At 30.3% G+C, this 19612-nt stretch overlaps 1 protein-coding gene across 16 annotated transcripts in view; it reads left to right on the forward strand.

Moving 5' to 3' along the window:
• Window positions 1-19612, forward strand: part of LOC124427513 (transcription factor 12) — a 146702-nt gene that overhangs the window by 122651 nt on the left and 4439 nt on the right. For 3 of the 16 annotated variants that reach the window (XM_046970523.1, XM_046970521.1, XM_046970522.1), the window contains 13 exons: window positions 1248-1332; window positions 3431-3567; window positions 5289-5582; window positions 6859-7020; window positions 7861-7920; window positions 8679-8831; window positions 8924-9041; window positions 11242-11395; window positions 11894-11983; window positions 13834-13920; window positions 14381-14526; window positions 14631-14785; window positions 14859-19121. In XM_046970523.1, the coding sequence (XP_046826479.1) occupies window positions 1248-1332; window positions 3431-3567; window positions 5289-5582; window positions 6859-7020; window positions 7861-7920; window positions 8679-8831; window positions 8924-9041; window positions 11242-11395; window positions 11894-11983; window positions 13834-13920; window positions 14381-14526; window positions 14631-14785; window positions 14859-14903 (1686 nt within the window). In that variant the 3' untranslated portion in view covers window positions 14904-19121. Of the gene's footprint in view, window positions 1-1247; window positions 1333-3430; window positions 3568-5288; window positions 5583-6858; window positions 7021-7860; window positions 7921-8678; window positions 8832-8923; window positions 9042-11241; window positions 11396-11893; window positions 11984-13830; window positions 13921-14380; window positions 14527-14630; window positions 14786-14858; window positions 19122-19612 lie in introns of those variants that run through there. The other 13 variants (XM_046970515.1, XM_046970524.1, XM_046970508.1 and 10 more) reach the window with 12 other exon arrangements.

The following is a 19612-nucleotide window of genomic DNA, read 5'->3' on the forward strand; positions in this document are numbered from 1 at the left end:
TAATTCCTGAATTATAGTTTTTATTAGTTTTTTCTCTCTCTTTCTGTATTTTTTTTGTTTTGTTTTGTTTGGATAATCTAACACTAAGTTTTCCATGGTATCTTCAATAATTACTATATCTTCTCAATTTGTTAATTAGCTTTATATGCTTCACTATTACAAATTACATATCAACATACAAAGATTTTATTTCCATTAGAAATTTTTGTTTGTTGGGTACTGTATTGAACATTCAACAAATAGCGTCGCAAACATATGGTGTTACGAACGATACTAACTCGTTTAGGACGGTTTCAACATGTATGTGTACCCCATGGAATACGCCGGACAAATTATGGTAATAAATTGGTAATTAAAAACAAAAAAAAAGCAGTCACAATAATTATATCCCCTGTTTTTTCTCACGTGTCATGGTTATATATACATTATGTTATATAAAGAAAAAAAATGAAAATTGTTCCGTTAAAAATATTTTTTTTTTTCTTCCTTTTTTTTCCTTTTCTTACAACGCAATAATATATATATATATATATATATATATATATTATTATTATCTTATTGCGTTGTAAAAGAAGGAAAAAAAGATAAGATAAATATATTGTAAATTAATAATAATAATAAGAAGAAGAAGAATAATAATAAGAATCATAATAATAATAAAATAAAAAAAACGAAATTTAATTCGAGAAAGGATCTATATATCTCGTAGGATTTCGTTTCTTTAACGACGTTAAATCTAATCGATCGATGCGAAATAACGATTTTATTCTTTTACGATTGCGCAATCGCTCGCATACTTATAACGAGTTTACGTTAAATCGAATCTCGGTTGATTTCTTCTTACACACGTTCCTGTTTATATCGTTGAATTAATCTCTATTCTTGCCAGAAGCCGCCGTGTCGCAATAGCCGGATTGTGCTCCTCCTAAGATGGATGAGCGCTGGTATATAAAAGCGTTGTGTTGTAACCGAAAGCACGATCGACGTTTCCTTCGTTCTACCCTATCCACGATGGATCGTCGTCGAAGCTTTTACCATTAGGTTTACGTATAAGCGTAAACAATTAATTTATTTACAGATAATTACTCTCTCTCTCTCTCTCTCTCTCTCTCTCTCTCTCTCTCTCTCTCTCTCTCTTTCTCTCTTTGTGTTCCTTTTTTGTTCCCTCCACTTATTCTCCCCCTTAAAAAAAGAAAAAAAAAACAATACTAAAAATCACTTTCAATTAACTTTTTTCTTTTTTACAGTATGGCTCGGACGAATTCGGACAAGACTCGCCGAGATATACATCGCCTAAAGCTGCGGCCCTTTATGCAGATCCATATTATATCGGTGAGTTGAAAATGATTTTCTTTGTTCTTTTTTTTCTTTGGTTTCTTTTTATTATTCTTTTATTTTTCTTTAGTATTATTATTATTTTTTTATTTTTTATTTTTTTTATTTTTATTTTTTTCTTCATTGTTGCAAGCATTTTATACATGACTTTGTAAACATATTGTTAAGCATACGTATGCTCGCTACGTACATATGTGCGTCTAGATATCTTCTTCTCTATATATTAGTTCGAAATCGCATAACGATTCTAATAGACGATAAAGCGACTTTACGAGCAACGGTAATATTCGGCTGTTTAACGTTCGATCGTAAAATTCGTCGCTCTGTCTGTCGCGCGCAAAAACAATAACAATCTTGTTATTCGCTCGTATCCGACGTTCCAACGTCGAAGTTCTCCCGCCGCGAAGATTTACGAATATCTGTGTTCTGATTAAAAAATAAAAAGAAAAAGGAACAAAGAAAAAAAAAGTAGGAGAAAATGTACACGTGCCAATAAAAAAACTTGTACATATATGTATAACACGTTGTATGTATTTCATTTTTTCGTGTGATATCAAAATGATTTAATCGATAAGTGATAACACGATACGGTATTAAAGAAAAATATATTAGTTTATTAAGCTTAATCTTTTACAGTGACATATATACGTTTGATTCATCAATCTACTTGGTGATAGATTAACGATATATTCAATTTATTTTTTTTTATATCTTTTTAATAAAAAAAAAAGACAGAAAAAAAAATGAAAGCAATGAAATGTTTTTTTTCGTTTCAATGATAGTTAAAGGGTCGTGTAAAATTTTCATTGAAGTTTAACTTATTCGATGGACAATATTTGTAATGTTTAACGAAAAAAAAAAAACAAACAAACAAACAAAACAAAAAATAATAAGAATATATCGTATGAAAAATAGACAGATAATAAATGAAAGATTTTTTTTTCGGAGACATCCGGTAGAAAAGCTTTTCCAACGGCTTATATAAATTGAAGTTATGAGACGACACGAGAGGCGAAAAGTTTTATCAAGCATCGAATGCCGCCATTAGAAGAGTTCGTAGAAACAGTCAGAATAGTTTGGCTTAGTTTCATTTCTTTCGTTGTGAGAGCCTCAGAAACTACAAAAAGGAATTATATCAAGGAAAAGTATCAAGAGTAACGTTTCGCGGACAGCTTATTGCTGTTGTTTTCAACTGAAATAATAGTCTTTCCTACCACCAGCAGTGAACAATTTTCTTTGACATTAGGTGTCAGGATGAAAGACAACGTTGAGTTCTTTGGTTGTCGCAATAAGGTTTTCTCAAAAAAATGTACCGAATAATCGAGAAACATATCTTTTAACATAATTTCGTCGGCTATTAATGTATTAGGGGGACCGGAAAGTAATGTCGCTTTCTTAAATTAAATTCAAACGAATGAATTTTTAACAAGTTTTTATTTTTAATCACAATCAAATAGCGACATGCGCAGAAACGACATTACTTTCCGGTCCCCCTAATATATACATGCGATCATTCCTTTGCGTGTGCGACGCATTCCTTTGGTCATCGAACAGGCCATGTTATTTGTTGTTGATATGTTTTCAAATATCGTCCTTATCGAAAATCTCCCTCTTCACTTCTCCTCATCCTTTTCCTTCTCCTCCCTATCGATCGGTTGTAACATAATTCTTAGGATTCACATAAATCGGATAATTTAATCGTAACCACTTCAACAAAATATCTAAAGCTTTTTTTTGTTTATAATTTGGATTGTTAGTTTGTTATATATATATATAACATGAGGAAAAAATTAAGAATGAAATTATTATTCTTAATTATGATTTTATGAAAGATCATCGTTTATATATCAGAGATTATATGGATCGGAAAAAAAAGAGAAAAAAGAATACAGTTATACTAATACAGTTATAATAATAAAAACGACGATATTTTAACTCAGTAGTTTTCTAATTTTAATAACTATGTAACCTTTGAGCTATATCGTCAATCACTTCTCGCTAAGAATCGAAAATCATGTGTATTTTTAGATGTTAAGAGAAAAGATATGATCGATGAAATATATATGTGTGTGCATTCTTTTTCTCCCATTTATAGATGGGAATGCAGCGGGTACGGGTCCAGGTGACCCATGGACGGGAGGTGGCGGCGGAGTTCAGCCCCCCTACAGTGGATACGCTCCCCCTCACCTAGCTCAACCAGCCTACCCCATGCACCTACCCCATGATCCCATGGTAAGTAGTTTTCTTGCGTTTTTACTTCTGGATATTTCTTTCTTTCTTTTTTCTTTTTTTTTCCCTCTTCTTCCTTACTCCAGAAAGTTCGAAAACGAACGAACGAATGAATGATCGATCGATCATCAACCATGACATATTCTCTTTTTCTACGAACATTTTTTGTCGAACTTTTTAACGAATCACGCGAGGAGAGTGTTTAACTTGGAAAAAAAAAGAGAAAAGAAAAAAAATTCTCACGTCGAGATGATACATCCAATGACCAGCGACATATTGTAGCTTTCCTGAACCATAAAAAGTTAAACGATAGAAAAAACATAGTTGTGCTAAATCGAAATAAAAGAGAAGGAAGGCGAGGTATATAAGAAAGAGAAAAAGAAGAAGGAGGAGGAGACTTTTGCTTCATCTTCTTCCTCTTCTTCGAAAGATGACCTTCGAATTGATTCGTCGACTCCCAGCGTTAGCGTAAATCAAATCGAGGAGTGTAGGCATCGAGTACCGGTTGAGAGGCACTGTTGACAGTGCTCCATGTACGCGGAGTAACGTCAAATGAGTCATTGGGTGCTATATATAGATTCGCCCTCCCGCTACTTCGTGTTTCTAGTCAAGTGCAGCCTTCGTTTGATTTACGTTGTCCATGGTTACCACGAAATTCTGCTCTTCGTGGCATCCTGGATTCCCTACCATCTATCCATCCATCCATCCATCCATCCATCCATCCATCCATCCATCCATCCATCCATCCATCCATCCATCCATCCACCCACCCATCCATCCATCTATCCATCCTTCCATTCTCTCCCTTTCCTCTACCATCTTTTCGCCCAGTCCAACCTCCCCCACACTTTCCTCCCTTCCTTGCACCTTCAATTGTCCATTCTTCTATCTGTTCTCTTTTATTTCCTTCGATATATTTTGCTTTTTTTTTTTTTTTTTTTTTTTTTTTTATAATTCTTTTCACAAAACAACGTCGTTAAAATCATTTGAAAGATTTGTGAATTTTTGGCCTTGAAAATATCTTTTCTTCCGATTTTTCTTCGATACTTCGATGATAAATCATATTGTTAAAAAACATCGTTAGCATCTTCTAACGCATTCGTTCGTTCTTTCATTCTCGTGTTTTTATTATTGTAATCAAAAATTTTCATGAATCTTCAATAAAAAGAAAAAAAAGGAAAGAAAAAAAGATGGAAAAGAAAAAATAAAGATAAAACACCACACTATACAGTCGCGTAACATCGTCGTGACTCGATCCACAATTCGAACTTTTCGTAGGCGTTTGGGCTCTTAATTTGTTGATAAATACGTGCCTCTCTACGCCCTCGGTGGTGCTTAAAATTAGACGTTTTACGAGCAATTTCAGTAGGTGCAAGAGAGCGCTATCCCGCTAGGCGTATCCGATATCAAAGCTAATGTTTAGAGATTAAAGCGAGGTAATATAAGAGTAAAAAGAGTCCTTTGAAAAATAATGATTTCTTTCTTTTTTTGCTTTCTTCTTTTTTTTTGTTCGCTAAAAAAAATGAGAAGCGATCATACGTATGAAGATTCGTCTTACGTTTTTTATTTTTATTTTCATTTATTTTCATTCCTTTTTCTCTCTTTTTTCTTTCTTTTCTTTTTTTTTTCTTTCTTATCTTTTTTTTCTTTTCTTTTTATTTTTTTTTTTTTTTTTTTTTTTTTTTTTTTCTTATTTGTTCTAATAACGTCAGTCATGTTTTCAGGCATACTCGGCGATGTCACCGAACGGTGAACCAGCGGCGCCAATTCTTGGCTCAGCTGTAACTAGCGCGGCTTCGCTTCCGCCGATGTCGACATTCCGAGGTAGTGCCGCTGTTGCGGTAGCAGCGGCGAACAGTGGCACTGGAGCACCTTCTCCGGCCTCTTTGCAATATAGTCATAGTCCTGGTGCACCGACCACTGCTCCATCGGCGCCAAACGCCGCATCCGCAAACAATCAACAACCATCAACGGGGGACACGCTCGGCAAGACCCTTGCATCTGTAGTGAGCACACGAGTACGTTACTTTTATTTCTTTCATTGTTATTAATTATATTTAATTTGTAATCATTTGATATTATCAAATATAAATTATATAAAAAAAATTGTGTGTGTGTGTGCGCGTGTACATATCTACATATGTGTGTATATATAAAGTATTATGAAATATTGTAGATGTTCTCTCATGTTATTTCGTGATAAACATTGCTTAAGATCATAAAGATTGTTAAATGGATTGTTAAATAGATCTAGTAATTTAATTTGTAGTCATTTGTCAAATATAAATCACGGAAAGAATATATATATATATACATATATGTAAAGTATTATAAAATATTAAGTTGACATTTTCTCACATTATTCTATGATAAATGTCATTTAAGGTCGTAAAAATTGTTAAATAGATCTTATAATTTAATTTATAATCATTTGGTATTATCAAATATAAATCATATAAAAATATATATATATATATAAAGTATTATGATATATTATAAGTAGACGTTTTCTTACGTTATTCCGCGATAAATCTCGTCTAAGATCGTAAAGATTATTAAATAGATTGTTAAATAGTAATTATTTCAAATATAAATAATATACAAAAAACATGCACGCGTGTGTATATAAAGTATTAAAAGTAGACATTTTCTCATGTTGTTTCACGATGAATGTCGTCTAAGATCGTAAAGATTGTTAAATAGTTCAAGTAATTTAATTTGTAATAATTTGGTAGTTCAACTATAAATCATGTACAAAACAATATATATATATATATATATATATATATATATATATATATATATATATATATATATATATATATATATGTAAGTATAAAATATTATGAAGTAGATATTTTCTCACGTTATTCCATGATAAATGTAGTCTAAGGTCATAAAGATTATTAGGTAGATCTAGTCATATCTATATATGGTATTAACATATCACATTTGATCTCTACACCGGCATAAATGGAGTTAACATTATAGGTGACTTTACGCTCGTGACAAAGGAACAAAAGTGTCGTTTATTTTTTTATATCCTTTGTAAGAAGACATTAGATTACTCTTTTTTGAAAATCAATTTTTTTTGGATATTATTGATTTAAAATTCATGTCTGTTATTTGTGTTACATTTTTATCCGCTATCATAGAGTGAATTTTGATCGATAACTATTGAGATTGATTTCTAAGAAAAAACGAGTTGAGTCGTCGTTGTCGTTTAATATGAATATGTTAGATTACAGATGAAAAATATAATATATTCTATAATGAAATCTTTATGTATTACAGATCTATCCCACGGACCAATCAGTATCGAGTTATAGCAGCAACCCATCCACACCAGTCAGTTCGCCACCACCCTTAACGGGATCGGCACCAGGTTGGGCACCTGGGGCTGCACCGGTGTCGCCACACTTCACGGCAGATCCAAACCGTGGCACCATTCACATGGTACGCACCGATGCTTTTCGCGAGAAGACACAATAGATATACTTTCGTCTTTGGTAATCCGTTCGAGTTCGCATTTTTTTTTTTTTTAAGAGATTGCCTGGCCCAGAGATTATAATTTTATTGTATTTATATTTATATACGTATTATATTGTCTACGATTTCTTCCACGATTTTATTTTACCGTTCAGATTTATATCGATCTTTGATCATAAAATCTTTACGAAGAATTTTAAATGCGAGTTCGAACCGTTAAACACGACTCGTCATTAATCGGTATGCTTTTTAAGAAAAATATTCAAAGAACATACATACATACATACATTACGAAATTCGTATCACAGTTCTTTTGTTTTGATTCTTTTTCTCTTTTTTCCTCCTTTTTTTTCTATGTTAGCGCACAAATCTCTCTCTCTTTTTTTTTTCCTTTGCATAATTATTTTTAACGTTTTCGAATCGACACGAGGAGTGCAATTAACGTTTAGATGGCTGCACGCACGCACCACTTCATTCTTTTTATTCCCAAGGGTGGTTTCAAGAAGTCTCTTTATAATAATAAAAAAGAAATTCTAGTTTTAAAAGGAATTTATGAAATTTTTCGGGTTTTAAGTCTATTCTTTTTCTTTTTTTTTTTCGTTTTTTTAATGGGAGAGGGTGAACTGATGGAAAGAAGAAGAAGAAGAAAAAAGGAGAGATGAAAACTTAAAATTATAAAAATCGATCATCTCACCCTCATTTTACACGTTTTGTTCTCACCATTTCTTCTTGTTTGTTGTGAGCGTTGTGTTGACTTGGTTGTTTCTTTTTTTTGGTTTTGTTGTTGCGTTGGTGTTGTGTGTGAAGCCGGCGCCTGAACAGCAGAGGCTAGACGATGCCATCGGCTTCCTTCGCGACCACGCCGAGGTGAGGATTGCCGATTTTGTTTTTTTTATTATTTATTTAGTTTTCAAATTATTCTAATTATACACATACACATACACACATATATATATATATATATATATGTATATATATTGATTATGCATGCCTGTGCCATGATAATGCGTGTTAATACTATTTATAATAATTCATATGCTCGTTTAAGAATAAATTTTCAATGCTTTTAATTAAAAACGGCACAAAAATATTTGTTTATCACGAACAGAGCACAAGTTTCATTCATAAAAAATGGATTTTCTTTATTTTATTATTTTGTTTGTTCTTTTTTTTTACTCATTTATTTATTTTTGTTTTTGATAGATTGTTATTCGCTTTTACTTTTTTATATGAGGACTAACACTCGCGATCGTACTTTTCAGAGCATGCACAACAAACTATCGTCGTCCATTGATGATGATGATGATGATGATGATGATGATGATAATGATAATGATAATGATGATGATGATAATAATAATATATTTTTAACTAGAATTGAGAGATATGGCTAACGTGTTAAAATACATGTTTTTTTTTTATGAGAAGCGAAAGTGTATATATATATATATATATATATATATATATATATATATATATATATATATAAAAGAAAAATAATAATTTTATCCCAAGTTATATGAAAACAATTAGGTAAAAATAAAGAATTGCAATGATTTGTAATGATAGCAATAAGAATGCTTTTTTAAACTGATGTGTAATCGAGTCAAATTTCTGGTATTCTGTTGGTACAGGGAACGCGGATGGAGGAACGACTGGACGATGCCATAAACGTTCTCAGGAACCACGCGGAAAGCCAATTGGGCCTTCACTTAGGGCACGTTGGTCCACACGGTTCTATTTATTCTCACACATCACCACCGCAGTTGGACCATTTGGTAATGATTTATTAAAAAAAAAATTGATTTTATTACGTTAACATTGTGATTATACTGTCGTGATAATAAAAATGGATTATATTTTATTTTAGACAAGTCCACATCCTGCGGTAACGGTAGCGCAACCACCGGGTTCATATCCCGGTCTTACACCAACACCCGACACAGACGGTTCTATTAAAATAGAAAGGTTACCTGTTACCAATGCCAGTAAGTTGATAAACGATGATGCCAATATCAAGTTATGTTTATTAAAGATTTACGGAATGAAAAAGAGATCATTGGACGCAATTTATTAACATCGTCATTATCACTCCTGTCATAAAGTAATATCTTTATATAATATACAGCATACATACATACATACATACATATATACATACATACATACATACATACATACATACATACATACATACATACATATATACATATATACATATATACATAGATACGTACATACATACATACATACATATATAAATACATATATACATAGATATATAATATAGTTGCAATGTCAATCTTGACAAGGAGTTTCAAGAAGCATAACAACGTATCGCTTTATCGTACAGTTCTATTCTTGGCATCGAATCATAGAACGAACACTTTTTCCCATGAGTTCTCCAAGAGAGAGAGGGGGGAAGGAAAAATAAGTGGGAGGAGAGGAATGTTAGCAGGTGTCCCACGATAGAATTCTAACCCGATAAGGAAATATTAGATAAATCACTGCTAGCTAGCTAAGTCATCGTAGAGTTCGTTGTATGTGTTATATACTCTTTATTATTATATTCTTCGAAGACCGTCCGTTTGTCTTTTTATCTTACCGCCTAGTATTTCTCTCTCCTTTCAGCTTTTTATCTTCGATTCCATTATGCCAATAAAGAGAATGCAACCGAGTCCTTCTCTTCTACGGATTAGGAGAGCTACCGTTGTTCGAAGTATGGAATGCAGGATTTTTCCGCAGGCATAGAGAAATATGGGTTTTACTAGATTCTACGTGTAACTTCGTTAGAGATTATATTTTTCTATTTTCGATGGCTTTCGATCGTATTTGGTCATTGGAATTCGGAACGTTTTTTTAGGTCATAGATAAATCTTTGGAAATCTAAATGTCGTATCTTCGATTAGGAAAATCAAATAAAATTTAATGTCAAAGAATATAGACATAAATATACTGAACACGAATTTGGTTCAGTTCTTTTTTCTTCTTTTTTTCTTTTGTGCTTCTTTTCGGTGCTAAAATGTAAACCACATTTACTACCAGCTTAGCAAACAATGCTGATCTATATCGAAATTCTTTCTGTACGATTTTTTTTTTTTTTTTTTTTTTTTTAAGAAATACGTATTCGATCTATAAATATGCGAATCAATATAGGCATAGAGAGGAATGCGAAACGGTGAATTGTCAGACGAAAGAAGAGAGTGCATTTAAGGAGATAGCTGAATCGGAATCGAAGCTAAACATCCCCCATAAGCAGTAGTGCTTCCTGTTGGTAATTGGATGCTTTTCACGGTTTCGTGACTAAGCCTTATGCCCAAAGCACAAGGATAATTGTGAGAGATGTATTATCGGCCGTGTTCGACGAAGGTCGGCTTTACTCTCCTCGTATCTTTTGTTTCCGTGTGAACGCATGTTCTACGATCTATAATTCGTAATAGATACAGAAACGATGATCCATTGAAAGACTACTTACAACGTAATATAATATTTACTTATATATATATATATATATATATATATATATATATATATATATATGAGTCATTTATTTGACAAATCGATTAACTCCATAAAAAAAAAAGTGGAAAAATGTGATGAAATAATATAAATTGCTTTTTAAAATTCATTTTAAAATATAAATTCAAATAAACATTGCAGAATGCCTTGCTGCTGCATTAGAATTGCATTATTGTAACGATTTACATTAGAGTACGGAGTTAATCCGATTGGGTTCTGTAATAAATTATTTTTTATTCGATAGCCAACAAAATTTTATCATTTAATGACATTGAATAATGGAAATTAGGGAAATTTATTGTAATTTATTGAAATCTTTTAAATATAAAAAGAAATTAGAGGACTATCAAGTTCTTTGACACTTAAATTTAAAAAAAATTCAAAAAGCGGAGTTAATTGATTTGACTTATAAACAGCTTATATATAAGTAATAAAATGTGTATCTCTCTCTCTCTCTCTCTCTCTCTCTCTCTCTCTCTCTCTGTGTGTGTGTGTGTGTGTGTGTGTTAATCACAATCAATCGAATAAGATATTTAATTATTGAAAATAGATAAAATATTTAAGAAGAAAATCCTGTATCTCTTTTATTCCGTTTATCATTTCTAAGCGTACAAATAACAATGTGTTCTTAATATGAAGATGCTAAATGACATTATCAATAATGAGCAGAATACATCTCTTTAGAAAAGAGAAAAGATCCGCCGGACAGTAGCGGCGGTGAAACAAAACCTTCGAGTAGTGAATTAGCAGCGGCCGGTGTAATTGGTACGGCGACGGTTAATTCGACGTCTCAAGGAAAAGGAACGAAGAGGTCGCGCAGGTAGTAAGTATCTTCTCATAGCTTATTTCCTGGAGTGAACAATTTTCCTTGTTTGCTTTTTCACTTTTTTTTTCTTCCTTTTTTTTATCTCTTTTGTTTTTTCATCCTGTCAAAGTCAGGTTTAAAAATAAAAAAGATATACAATATATATACTTATATATATATTAGGTTGGGGAAAAGGAAATCCATTATTTGTTTTTATTTTATTTTATTTTATTTTATTTTATTTTATTTATTTTTTTTTTTTTATTTGACCCAAATTGGACAATCCGAAACATGTTTAATAAAGTCTTGAAGTTCACGCAAAAATAATGGATTTCTTTTTTCCCAACCTAATATATATATATATTTATATATATTGCATTCTTTTTTCGTATATATTTCACAATATTTATCGCGAATACTCATGAATGTAAACATATTTTAAGTATATACATATTTATCTCGCGTATCATTCAATGAACTTATTTGAACTAACATCTTGTGTCTTTAAAAAAACCGTTGTTCGAGTGCTGACGAAGATTGTGATGATCCTGGCACCAAAGCGGTGCGTGAAAAAGAACGTCGACAAGCCAACAACGTTCGTGAAAGGTTAGTGAACACACGCAGTATGCACACATTGTTGCATCCTTTTTTTTCTTTTATGTATATATATGTATATATGTATATGTATATATATACATACATATATATATGTATACATACATATATATATGTATACATACATATATATATGTATACATACATATATATATGTATACATACATATATATATATTTATAAATCCCTCATTTTCCCTATCATTTTATATGTATTTTTCTACCTTTCCCTGGATTTATTCAGGATAAGATTTCGTCTTAATTTTAAAATGAAATTTCTAAAGTATATGACATGCACAAGAGATATTTCGGTGAAATTAAATATGCACAATATATGATGTTATAAATTACACATATTTGTATATATATATATGAATATATATATGAATATATAATATATATATATATATATATATATATATATATATATATATATCATTTTTATCGTAAATGGAGAGTATTGTTGCAAAAATACTTATTTATATTTTCTTCTTTAAACTTGGCATGCATAAACTTTCGATTATTATTGAGACGTCCTTACGACTTTCCCATAATCCTTAAATCCGTTGCACTGCAAGGCCCGTATTCGAGCGTGAAAATTAAAATGTTGCTGGTTATCGTCAGAAATGATGGTAAAACGAGATAAATTAAAGAAAAAAAAAAAAAAAAAAAAAAAAAAACAAAAATAATAATAATAATAATAGTAATAATAATAATAATAATAATAATAATAATGATAATAATAATATTAATAATAAAAGTAATAATAATAATAACAATGAATTAGTTTTAAAAAAAGAAGAAGAATAAGAATACATAAATAAAAAAAGGAAGAAAAAAAATTCAATTTCTCGTGCGTATCTGCAAATCAGTTTCATTTTAATTCGATTGCGATTCGGTCCCTAGGCATGCTATATTACGTTAGAATATACAGCACTGTGATCTACATTAATTGAATATTGCATTGATTTCTCCATTCACGTAGATTTTATTTTTGTTTGTACATTTTTATTTTCACTCTAGATGCAGATCCAAGTGACATTATTTTTGTGTGGCGTCATTTATCTTTAATTGACAATTAAGGTTAACTCGGTCATTTCATTAAAAAAAAAGGGGGTGTGGGGGAAAAAGAAAACAGACAAATTTTTCGTTATACTAAATTCGAAATAAATAAAAAAAAAAGGAAATATTACTTTGTATTTGTTTATTTACTCATTGTACTTGAATTAATGGGGAAATATTATTTATGTTTGTACAGTATTGATGTTAGAATCGAACGTTTTTTGTTATTGTGCTTCATGGTGCGACACGTTAATACATTTTTGTCGAAGGTATAAATTAAAAATTTTATAAATAGAAAAATATCATGAATTCTGAATTTTCTAGGTAAACGACATCAAATAAGAGCTCAAGATTTTTTTATCCACAAACATCAGGAAATATTAATGTAAATTATATTATAATGCAAATATTCACCATCGATATGTTCGGTGCAAAGAATACGGGCCTTAGAAAGTGAAACCTACTTTTTTATTCATAACCACAATTCTCAGATTAAAAGCAGCTGCGTGTGTTCATTAATATGTCATCTTGAAATATATCATATATATATATATGTATATAATATAATTTTACGAAAATTATCATAGTTTTGCTCGAACAACTGGTAATCATTATGTTTTTATTATAAGCTTTAACTATAAAAATTCATTTACTAGTTTCAATTAAAATTATGTTTTTCTGCTATCTTTGACGATGGTAGATTATTTTAATTAACTAGGTTAGGTTATAAAGTTATTTACATCAGGTGATTAATCAAGTATTGTTATTGCGTAACTGTTGTTCGAGCGCTGAGGATGAGGATGACGACCCTGATGTGAAAGCGCAAAGGGAGAAAGAGAGGCGACAGGCAAATAATGCTAGGGAAAGGTAAGCGCATACCAAAGATATGCACCGATGCATTTATGTGGTTAAATAATTCAGTGCTATGTGTGGCCCGTATTCTATGTATGTGTGACAACGATGCTCTGATTTTATTCTCAATTCTGTGAAAATTTTAAATGATATTTGTAATATATATATATATATATATATATATATATATATATATATATGTATATGTATATGTATATGTATATGTATATGTAATATGTATATGTATATGTATAGAAAAGGTTTCATGAAAGTGGATATTATTAAAGTAGAAACATAAGTTTTTCTACTTATATACATATGTAATATATAATATCATTTATATATTCAAATTTTTTTGTAATTGATAGAGAGTTGAACGATTGTGGATGGAAAGAATACTTTTAAAATTGTTGTGTCTTTTTACGCTGATCAAAAAGTACAAATTGCTAATGGATCAATATAAAATTTATTACAGGATACGTATTAGGGACATCAATGAAGCTTTAAAAGAACTTGGAAGAATGTGTATGACACATTTGAAAACGGACAAACCACAAACAAAACTTGGTATCCTTAATATGGCCGTAGAAGTTATCATGACGCTTGAACAGCAAGTTAGAGGTATAATTTTGTTCTTTATTTGTTATTTCTCTTTTTTTTTCTTCTTTTTATTAAGAAAATATGTAATTTTAAGTTTTAATCAATGTCCTTTCATATATTCGCAGAACGAAACCTTAATCCAAAAGCAGCATGTCTAAAAAGAAGAGAGGAAGAAAAAGCAGAAGATGGACCAAAGTTACCTGGTCATTTGGCGGCTCACATAACACATCCACATCCTCACCCTCATGCACATTCTCAACCACCTTTTCCCGCGATGCCTGTATGTATTGAATTACTATAATATTTCCTATTTATTAGTTACGTGCAATATTATAAACTTATATATTTTTTAGGGTCCACCACCTTCCCTTCAGCACAATCCAACGCAGCCACAGTAGCAGCGGCTCTGCGGCGGTATCATCCTGTGTTAAGGGGTAGATACACCTTAAAATTGGCTAGTCTACAAATATGACTTGTATCCACTTATCAAAACTTTTTCCTATCCTTATGGGCTATTAAAGTATAAAAATATTCAATGGTATTATGTCGATTGAATGAAGAACTTCTCTTCCATGTCGTTCAGTATTTTAACAATGATGATCTATGATTTTACATAAAGGCTCATTTAGATTTCTTTTTACCTTTTTCTTTTTTATTATTATTACTATTATTATTTTTATTATTATAATTATTATAATTACTATCATTCTTCTTCTTATTATTATTATTAGTTTTAAAAATATTTTTTAAATGATGCTGTAAAACGTAGTGCCTATTATGCAAAAAATTGAATCATTATTATGAGTGTATGGAACATTCAATGAGACATATGTGATCTTTTAACATTTTTTTTTCCGTCGAATAAGGAAAGGAAAAAGTATCGATTTGTAGAGATCCAAGCATAGAACAGGTAGTCTTAAGAAGCATCTACCCTTTTAAGGCGGCTTGAAATTATTTTTATAAATAGCAAGAAGACAAAGGAATATGGTTCCTCTCTTTCGAGATATAAAAGTTTGTAGTTAATGATCGAGATCTCACTAGCTCGATCTAAGCCCCGTTGTCGGTATATATTGACTCGCTTTTATGACCTAATATAAATCGAACTTACAGAGAATCGTGGAATTGATGGTGTTTAAAATTTATCGACTATACGGTGATCATTACAATTTTCAGTAATGTCACTTCGATAGATGATTTAAGACTTACGGAATGCGCCATTTTACATATTTTAATTGTAATGCTAAAAGTATCAATCGTTTTCTTTTATCGCTGAACGTTTCTTCAATCAAACTTTCAAAAGTAGATTTGTACAGAGATGATATTGAAAAAATTCTATGTAAAAAATAATTGAAACTTAATGATTTTGTTTTTATTGATAAGAACAAAAGTGTTTTTTTTTTTTTTATTTTTCTTTTTTCTCTCTAAAGTAATATAACGGCACATACCGAAGTGAATACAATTATTGATAATCATAGTCAGTTATTTCTTGTTTCTTTATTTGAAATTTTGCATAATAGAGATATTTTTATTTCCAAAGAAACTTGGAAAGAAACTTATCGGCATATCAATTGGAACTGTGATAAAATAGCAACAAATATTTAAGGAATGTGGACGTATTATGCAACAGATATGATTAACTGAAACGTCAAAAAAGATACTTTACATTGCGTATGATTTTTTTTTGTATTTAGAAACACTGCCGGAATTAAAGCCGAACGTAATTAAATGGAACGGTTTGACGTTTTGGTTTCAATGCGTTCATTAGATGGCTCTAGTTCTGTTTATGTTCATGAATGTCGATAAAGTTGCGGACTGTGTCATGGAATCGTTCGAAGCAGAATTTAATTTTATCAATGATAAAATTGAAAACATAAAAGTCGCATGTTTTGTGAGAAGTACACTTAAGACATACTATATAGATCGAAACTTTTTACATTATCAGAAATCTAATTACTGAAAAATGATCATGGTAAATATACAGTCTTTGTAAATATGCCATAGTGTTTGACGATTCGACGCTTTAAGAAACGAATTATGTTAAGAAGGTAAGAAGAAACCAACAGTACATATGTATCCAACACTAATTAATTTTCATAACTTATTACTACATGCAATTACACATCCATGAAACTCTGTTATCAGTGATTATGTATGATTTTCATTTAATAATTCATTATTACATAGATTTCATTAATGAAATCGATCAAAAATATTTTTTTTTTTTTTTTTTTTAGTTCCTTTTTTATTTTTTTTTTTTTTAATTTTTTTGAAATTAAAGAATATGTGGATTATAAATAATGATATTTTAACAAAAAATTTTTTGTCTTTGACATTAAGATTTTTTATACATTGATTATTACAGAAATTATTGAGAACAGAATTTATACAGAAAGGTATTTCTGTAAAAAAAAAAAAAAAAAAATTAAAAACAAGTAGCTAAGAAATGAAGACAAATCGAGATCAATTTTAATATGGTTATAATCAGTGTTGGAGCATGTCAATTGGTATTAAATTGGCGTCTTCCGTTTATTCCACTGTTATTATGACTAGTATAAATGTATGTGAGCAAATTTGCTAATACATTATAAAATTAAAAAGTTTACAAAATTTTCGATACAATACTGACATTATCTTTGTTAATAGGAAACCATAATCAATTAGTTAAATACAACGCAGGTTTTCCTATCTCGTATTTAATGAAAGAATGTATGCAGTTTGTATTATAAATTATTTTATTAGATAAATTCTTTATTTCAAATCATTACACGGATCTGAGTGGATCGTAAATGAACCGAACCGAACCGAACCGAACCGAACCGAACTGAATCGAGTCGAATGAATGACATTAAATTTTTCAAATGAAATGGATATGCATAATTAATAATTCAAGGTTTATAAAGAAAAAAAAATTTTCCAGCGAATCCAATGGTCGAAATCCCGCATATTTAATTCATTTGATTCGACAAGTGATGTATCATTGGACTCGATTATTTAAATGGAATGAAACAAACGATTTGCTCAGGTTTAATTAGGCATTTTATATAATGTTATTAATGTACGTATTGTAGCTCGTTTAATATCTTTAACTGCAGAGAAAGAAAGAGAGAGAGCTGTGTATATGTTCTTGTTACACTTATCTTCTGCAAATCGAAACTGCAAGGAAAATGGAAAAAAAGAAAAATGTTTTAATCCATGTATCATATATACTTAATCGTTTATATAGAACTTATTTGTAAAATATATCTTTTTCACAATGAAACACTCGCCGATGGTCGTTCAATAATGACAATTAAAAAGAGAAGTCGTGGTAGATTGAAAGGTATTTTCTACCAATCCAAATATTCTACCTCTGTCTCGATAATTCTAACGAGATTTCGTTAGGAAAATACAAAGACAATATTAGAACTTGCAAACGATTACCTGTTAGAACCGATTGTTCAAATACGGAATGGCTTACGTTGTAAAAACGTATGATGCATTGTTTGCCAAAGTGTTGTACGATGTATAGCGTGGCGCTAATTTTGCATATCTATCGTGTAACCATACTATGCTTTCATGTGAGAAACATGTCTTTAATATACTTAAACGGGGCATCTTACGTAGATGGAGAGAACGAAACGTGTAAATAAAAAATATTCTTTTTATATATATATATATATATATGTATATATATATATATGTATGTATATATATATACATATATACATATATATATACATATATATATATATATATATATATATATATATATATATAATTTCTTCGCAAACTAATATTTTATACCAATAATTATTATTAAACATAGCTGACACAAGCTGCATCCCACGAATTAGGAAAACAATAAATCGTTCGCGTTCCTTTGGCGAGATTATGCACTGGCCACTGTCCATAGATTTATTGGTATTATATGGAGATGAGTACAAGTTTGTAAAGTTCTATCTTATATATACGGTGTTTTTGCGTGAGAAACGTTGTCATGCTTTTGACAGATTTCTTTATTGAATCGATGAAGTTTATACTTGGTATGTATAGATCTTCCTCGTGAAATAGAAAAGTAAAACATAATGTTTATTACGTACTTACATGCTATAATTGGCTACGATCGACGAGATGATAGAATCTGTAAAAATATTGTTAATATCTTTAACATTTTCTTTTATATTTATAAAGACAAAAAATAAGAAAGGGCCTTAGGACCTTACATTCAAATTTATATAAAATAAGATTTATATCCTCTATTTTATTAGTCGAACTTATTGTCAAACGATACCGTTTCTTTCTTTTTTTCTTTTCTTTTCTATTTTTGTTTTGTTTTTTCCTCTCTTTGCTTTTCTTTCTATAACGAACGAATGCATAATTGAAAAATTATTTACAAAGTGAACGTGTTGAAAGGCTCATACATATTCTGTATATTGAGAAACAGAAATTAATTATTTCTCATAAGAATTTAAAATAGTACGGGAATACAATTTATTCTTCGAGATAATGGAACTTCTTTTACTTGAATAGACGAGAATGTAATAAGAAATACGATATCTACATTTGTTCAATCTCTCCGAGTGAAGAAGCATATCATTATAGTTTTTCGTTTGTACAATAAATGTAAAAAGTTTCAATCGAGTCGATAACAATCTTTATCATTATATCAAGTCTTCGTGCGGAGACGATTTCTTTGGGGGAGTAGGGAGAAGTGGTCGATTTATTAGAACTAATTTAACTACTTCGATAATTATTATTATAAAATGAAGTGTTCTTTATCGATTTTAAGTCGAGATATAAAAGAAAAGAGTTGGAAGGGAAGTGGAATGAGAAGGAGAAGAAAGAAACATGGGTGGGAGTGAGGGCACTTGGGAGTAGAAGGTGTGTGAGGGAAGGGATGGAAAAGAAAAAGAGTGCGCGCATAAAGAAATTTTTGCACCGTGTAATGAAGAACGAAAAAAAAACTACGCTCTGCCAATTCCATGAATTCAAAATGCGTTCAATATCAATGAATTTTTCTTTTTTTTTTTTTTTTTTTTTTTATTATCTATGAATGTACCTTTTTTACTTTTCTCTCTTTAGTCCGAGGTAATTAATTAATATTTGTACGATGATCGAATTTATTTCG

Source organism: Vespa crabro, chromosome 10 (genome assembly GCF_910589235.1).
Source record: "Vespa crabro chromosome 10, iyVesCrab1.2, whole genome shotgun sequence".
In the NCBI taxonomy this organism is placed as follows: Eukaryota; Metazoa; Arthropoda; class Insecta; order Hymenoptera; family Vespidae; genus Vespa; species Vespa crabro.